Below are 6,821 nucleotides of genomic sequence, written 5' to 3' on the forward strand. Positions count from 1 at the left end.
GTATGCTTTTTCGTAATTGAATCAAACACTTTATCAGCATTGGATTTTTCGGTCTGCCAAGTGAATGTTGTTGATTGCTCTCACCTGTCCAAATAGCCGAATCATTATGTCAATCTGTCATGCCGCGAGACCTACATGGCATTTACAATAACATCTCATTGATTGCGTAAGGTCGCCACCAATTTGTCATATATTACGTGCGTGTCTCGCCTGACGTACTCAATCATGACACGTACTTGAGTCCCATTTTCCATTTCCTTTTTTTCAACTCTAGATAAAACGACCCATTCCGAGCAAGCCCAACCAAAACGCGGAAATATGACACCGTGAATTACAATGCCGTAGTAATCTTCTTCTCCCATTTACGTCAGCTTCTGCTTGATAAAGAAGGTGCGCAGATGCGACAGCTGCCAGACGCAGGTACCGCCAAGAACGACGAGCTGGATGATCATCCATCGAATGACACGAGCGTTTGTGGACTCGGACTGATCTCTGAACTCGGCCTCGCGTTCCTATTATCACAAGTTAGTTAACCTGCCGTTTACAGCGCCAGAAGTGTGGCAGGGAGATCACGGGCCGCCACTTACACGCTGGAAGACTTGTTCACGGCGGATATCGAAAAGACGGTTGTTGAGATCCTTGACTCGGGTGGTGATGTCGGCAATGGTGTTCTTGTCGGAGCTCTCAATCTCGCTGCTAGAGCCAATGACCATATCGAGACGGAGCTTGATGCCGCCGTTAGGCGCCGACGTCGAGAGCCACGCGGAGCGGCCCGAGGTGGACGAGGGCATGAAGCAAATCTTGTGGTCGCCGGCCTCGTGGGCAACGAAATGGAACTTGCCCGACGACGAGCCGGCCTTGGAGACGATGCGGTGGTCGTTGTTGAAAACTTCCTGCATTCATGGTGAAACATTCCAGTTAGTCGTTTTGGTTCAATGACAAATACGATAGTCCGAGAAGGAGTCATGTGGGTATGTGTGAAGGGGACCACGTACATCGACGGTGATGTAAATCTTGAGGCCCTCGTGCTGCTGCCAAGTGTTGACGCGGTCGTCCCACTCCTCGGCAGCATATGTGCCCGAGACGAGGGTGTCCTTGGGAAGCTCCTCGTAGAAGCACTTTTGCGTCGAGCCGTCGATGAAGAAGTGCAGGGCCTGCGCGGCCGAGGCCAGGGCCAGAATCGGGAGAAACGATCGCATGGTGAGTGGGCAGTGTCTCTGCTTGGCGATGCGCCGCGCGGTAGCTGCAGCACGATTCGACGATATGAGCGTTGGCTTACGATTCGGTACCAACGGCGAGCTGGTAAAGAAGAAGCGGTCTCCCGATATAAGAAGACAATTGGTCAGTTCGAGAAGACTGAAAGTCGTGCTTGTGAGAAGAGCTCGGAGAAAGAGAACGTCTAAAGGCGATGCTGCCAACACCCTCCTAGCCTAGGGGCTATCCATCCAAGCTGCCACGTCCCCAAAAATCCGCCCAGAGAGCCATCCAGGGGTATGAGGTCACGTGCACGCGTCCGCAAACCACTTCGCGTCTTTCTCTGGCGTGCGAATTACAGTGGTTAGCGGTCCGCGAGAGTGCTGGCGGCAGAGTTCTTAAGACTTTAACTCTTTGCGAATCGTCCTCCACTTTAACCAGACGCAACAACTACACGGCGGGCTTGAAAAATCTATACTAATTTTGTACCCTTGATTTCATTGAATGCGAATCGAGTCTCGGTTTATTTAGCGATGCAATACGCAACTTAATCGACTCTTCGACGACTGTAACATCGGGTGCCCATACCCTCGCATGATCTCCGAACCCGATCGCTACACCAAGGCTCGACGTCCTTCATCACAACAATGAGCTCGACAGACGTCCGCGACGTGCTCAACCTGCCAGATGGCCTGTCTGATTCCCGACCAGCAAAGAAGCAAAAACTCTCGGCTGCGCGGCCCAACCTCAAGGGCCTGGCGCGCGAAGTGCACAATCTCGGCGGCGACAACCCCATCGCCATCGTTCCCGAAACCACGCAGTTCAAGAAGAGACGGCTCGCAAACCGCAAGCCTGCCGCGCCATGGGAGCTACGAGACTTTCGCAACTCGGCTCGCGACGACGCGAGCCTAATTTTGCGGCACTGGCGGCGCAAGGACACGAAGCAGGACCCCGTCGTCGCCATGACGACGACAACAGATGAGCAGCAGGCCACTACTACAGCCGCGCCTGCGAACGAGGTGGAGGACTCGGCATTCGCCAAATACAACGTGCGCGTATCTGTTCCGGAATACAGCGACGATCAATACCTACAAAATCTACAAAACGAGGACTGGACCCGTGAGGAAACCGACTACTTGTTGGAGCTGGCCCGCGATTTTGACCTGCGGTGGCCGCTCATATGGGATCGATACGAATGGACCCCGCCAGCAACAAATGGCGAGGCGAATGCAGACGGTGATGAGAGCAAAGCGGTAGTGCCGACGGCGCGGGCCCGCGCGCTTGAGGACCTCAAGGCGCGCTACTACGAAGTGGCAGCCAAGATGATGGCTGTCAACAAGCCGGTGCAATACATGACGCAACCCGAGTATGCCCTGCACGAGCTCATGACGCACTACAACCCTCAACAAGAAAAGGCCCGCAAAGAGTTCGCCATCAATTCGCTGTCACGCTCGCGTGAGGAGGCGCGCGAGGAGGAGTCTCTCCTAATGGAGATTAAACGCATCCTGGCGCGAAGCGAAAAGTTCAATGAAGAGCGCAGGGAGCTGTACAACAGGCTCGACTACCCCCACGCCGAGACCGAGACCGACATTAGCACATTCAAGTCGTCTGCTGGCCTGCAGACGCTGCTACAGAACCTTATGAGCGTGGACAAGTCCAAGAAGCGCAAGTCAATCATGGGCGCAGACGGTGTCACCCCGGCGCAGGGGACTCCCCAGGCCGCTACCCAAGAATCGACTGGCAAGAAAGAAACTCCCGCTACTGCGGCTGCTGCCGCCGCCGCCGCCACAGCCAACAACCGCGAGTCCTCGGGTCCCGTCTCAACACCGACGACGGCGGGCAAGAAGACGCCGCAGCAGCCGCACGAGCGCCGGAAGCTGTCAGACCACGACGAGGCCATTTATGGCGTCTCGCACCACGACCGGCTGGGCTCCGGGCCCACGTTCCGCACGGAAAAGATCAACAAGCTCTTCTCTCACAAGTCAAACCAGCAGCAGATGCGCATTACCAACACGCTCAACGAGCTCGATGTGCCTAGCAAGCTGGCCATGCCCACGACGGCGACGACGCGGCAGTTTGAGACGCTGTTGGCGGCCGTCAATGGGCTTCTCGACGCCCGCAAGGTTTCGGACAAGCTCGACGCCGAGATCAAAATTGAAGAGGCGAAGAAGGCGGAGCGTGAAAGAGCCCTGGCCGGACCCGACGACGCAACGGCCGCCGAGGGGGGCGCGGCTGAGAAGGCAACGCAAGGCGGCGATGATGGGTCGGCGAAAGAGAAAAATGCTGCGCCGGACAATGCCAACGGCGGCGACGACGCTTCAACGATGAAGGAGCAGGAGACGGGCGCCGAAGCGGGGGCGGTCAAGGGAGAGGATAAGCCGGAGGAGGGGACCACGGAAAACAAGGACAAGGCGTCGGAGCTGGGCAGCAGCGCAGAACTTGCATCACATAAACGGAGCGCCAGCGTGCTCAGCACGGCGAGCGATAAAAGCGCGAAAAGACTAAAGAAGTAAACGACCATGAGACCTAGGGGGAACGAGATGAGCAACGTGCCAGATGGGGCCTATCAAGTGGTCTCTCGGCAGTTCTTTTAGGGGGAGAGAAAATGTTCACCACCACCACCACCTCGCCGTCCTTTGTGCCAAGTGCCCACCTCGATGTACAGCCAATATTCGCTCGTCCTGGCAAATGCTCTCACGACGAGCTTACGCCAGCGTGCCGTGCCGCCTCACACAGCCAATGTGAGCCCTTTCCACCCACCTATACAAAACGCCACAAATGGCTGAACCCGGGGACAGCTTGACAAGCAGAAATCCAGGTTTTTTGGGGCTATATGCTGGAGAGAATTGTTGACGAGGCCCGCGTAAACTATCGGGCTTAGACACTGCCATCGGGGTGAAGGGGTTCGAGGGAAAACGTGGAGGGTTGTATGAAGCCCGTCCTATTCTTGTACATTAACACACACTACTATACCATGGATTGATTGATGCCGGAGTTGCGGGGCAGATGGGATATCCGCAATGAAAGAAGAGACGATGGAAGCAATCATCAGCTATTCACCGTTAACGAGTCATCATTCACGTTTTCTCATCATATTGTCTCTCCCCCCCCCGCGCATGAATTCTGGTAAAGGCTCACTCACATCATGAAAGGGATTATGTGTGTGCCACAGAGCCGCGGAAAAATGCATGCTGTCTGTCAGCAGCTCCAACGGGCAAAAGATGATCGTTTTGATGTCGTTGGCTATTTACTTGCCGACCCCCCCCCCCCACCCTCCACCCCCCGTGTCCAAAGGTAAGCGGAGGCGGGCCTCCTCGTCTCAAGTAAATAGAAAAAAAAAAGGAACTGGCATCGCCGTCTCAAGTTGAGGAAACAAGAAGAAACGACGAAAAACGCACCCCTTTCTTTTTCTTTGGTTAAGACGAACGTGGAAAATAGGTGAGATGAAAGGAGGGGGGTGTATATGTAATATTGATGAAGTTGTTTCTTTTGGGGGAAGGGGGCGCGCACGCGCGCAAATGTTTTACTGGTGGGCACGTTTGAGGACGCGCTCGTGGCGGCGTAGAAGAACTCGGCGTTCAGAATAAGCACCGGACAGAGTGAGGAGGAGGAGGGTTGGACAACGTGAACGTGAATAACACGCCCAATGTGGGATCCGAATCGAAATAAGTCATCGAGTTTGAATCTAAGTGGGCGCGTGGGGGGTGGTGATGCTGTAGACGGGATAACGGCGTCACTTGTTACTGATGTCTTGATAGTCGTCGTCTCCCCCCCCCCCCCCCCCCCCGGGGGGACGGTTATTAATAGCCCTGCTGCAGGTGTAGGACAGAAGAACAAGGGAGTCTATGTATGCAGCACGCAGAATCGAAAAACAATGCCAGCTTTTTAAAAATAAACGAGCGCCAAAGAGAATGTCATGTCTTCGTCTCGTGTGTAGACGGCTCACTAAGTTGGCCTCTCACGGGCAAGGCTGTACGCACATGCTTTGATGCATCTTTGACTTTGTTCGGGGAGAATTGTGTCAACATGGTAGAGCAGGGGGTGTGTGTGTTGTCTCTGAATCCTCAAATGTTGTGTTCTTGTTCTGGAAACAAGATTAGACACAAACACCAGCAGCCGTCGCTTAACGAGCCCCTGCTCATGGAGCTGAGCATAAGGCCGGGGTGGACGAGGCGTGGCGATTGCATCTGCGACAGACGAGCACAATCGAGCTATTTTTGGCCGACTGCGTCAATCAGCTTTGCCAGCTACGCGCCTACGGCATTCCCTGTTGTCTGCTTCCGTCGTCGTCGAAAATTACCTACTCTCCACGCGCCTTGCCTGGCCTACCCTACGGCGGTGTGCGCAGCAACACCACGAAGCAAGGAGACCACCCACCCTCCTACACCCTCACATGAGGTGTTCTTATCCCGGAAACAACGTTTTCAAGGCCCGTTGATCTTTATATGCCGGCAATTCCACGCGTTCACGGGCGATGCTGGCGTTCTGCTTTCACTTTGTGTACAAAAATAGTACAGTAGTATCCTTACCGTGGACCCCACTTTCCCCCCGCTTGCTCGAGTCTGCTCAGGCGCTTACACGAAACTCATGCGCATCAACATTTATTGCTGCAACTGGAAGGCTCCTGGAATCGACGCGCTCCAAATCATCCATCGGCTCATATACAGACATGTCTGCCCGTCTACTGCCGTCATTGGCCAGCATCGTCTTGGCTGAAATATCTCTCTAACCGCCCCAGGGGCAACTTCGAAACGGCTAAGCGCCGCGGCCGGAGAGGGGCCATGGATGTCAGCCAGCAAGCCCGGTCAATGACTTATTTTTGGAACACGACTGCAACGGGCGGCATGATTCGGGCATGGCAGGGTTGCATCTATAGCAGGATCTTGCACTCCCAAGATTGCCAGTGAGTTTTTTCGGGAAACAAGGGCATCCGTGAGCGAAATGCGCCTGCAAGTGCGGTAGTTGGGTAACGTTAGCGTCGCAGGCCTCCCGAAAAGCGCGGTGGTCTCGACTCATTTCGAGCGTTGCTGATCGACTGGTCGGATCAATGCGTATACTGGTGGGGATCACAAAAGCACACAAACTATTGATTCCTAAGCGGTATTTCCGATTCGATTTCGAATGCTTGGCTTGAAGGATGGTTGCTGGAACCTTTCGGGGCAGCATTAGCCAGCCTACGGAATTCGCCAAAGGGTAGTAGGGCCACCCACGTAAACGAACGAGACAGGAACTTTTGTCACCGTCACAAGCATAGTGCCCCCATCCACTCTCAATTTCTCAAATAGCGCAGTTCCCCCTCAAGGACGGATGCAACGCTCGTCTTCATTTCGCCGGGTGGCAGTCTGTGATCTGACAAGAGGGTCGAGGGCGGGCGTTGGAGCGACATCGCTAGCGCAAGCCCGCCGCCAAGAAGTCGCTTACCGTGAGGCAAGAAACCAAGGCATCTGTAGCAGGTGCGGCGTTGGAGCTGAAAGCCTCGCGGCAGTAGAAGGACAAGGTATGCGCAAAGCCCACCAGGGTGGACTCAGAGGCCCATATGCGTACAAGCATGAAACCGGATTTGAAAAAAAGGAAAAGCAACCCCGCGAGGTTCCCGCCAATCGGCCAGCCGCTGACAGATTGCATCT

At 54.8% G+C, this 6,821-nt stretch overlaps 2 protein-coding genes across 2 annotated transcripts; one reads left to right on the top strand and one right to left on the bottom strand.

Moving 5' to 3' along the window:
- Nucleotides 1-362: 362 nt before the first annotated feature.
- On the bottom strand, nucleotides 363-1,199 carry BBA_08200 (p24 protein, involved in membrane trafficking; the record flags this gene model as incomplete). Its single annotated transcript, XM_008603297.1, has 3 exons — nucleotides 363-512; nucleotides 588-893; nucleotides 996-1,199. The coding sequence occupies 3 exons, from the start codon at nucleotides 1,197-1,199 to the stop codon at nucleotides 363-365; spliced, it is 660 nt and encodes a 219-aa protein (XP_008601519.1).
- A 642-nt stretch (nucleotides 1,200-1,841) lies between these two features.
- On the top strand, nucleotides 1,842-3,707 carry BBA_08201 (SWR1-complex protein 4; the record flags this gene model as incomplete). Its single annotated transcript, XM_008603298.1, has 1 exon — nucleotides 1,842-3,707. The coding sequence occupies one exon, from the start codon at nucleotides 1,842-1,844 to the stop codon at nucleotides 3,705-3,707; it is 1,866 nt and encodes a 621-aa protein (XP_008601520.1).
- Between the last annotated feature and the right edge of the window lie 3,114 nt (nucleotides 3,708-6,821).

Source organism: Beauveria bassiana (assembly GCF_000280675.1).
Source record: "Beauveria bassiana ARSEF 2860 unplaced genomic scaffold BBA_S00032, whole genome shotgun sequence".
Taxonomy (NCBI): domain Eukaryota; kingdom Fungi; phylum Ascomycota; class Sordariomycetes; order Hypocreales; family Cordycipitaceae; genus Beauveria; species Beauveria bassiana.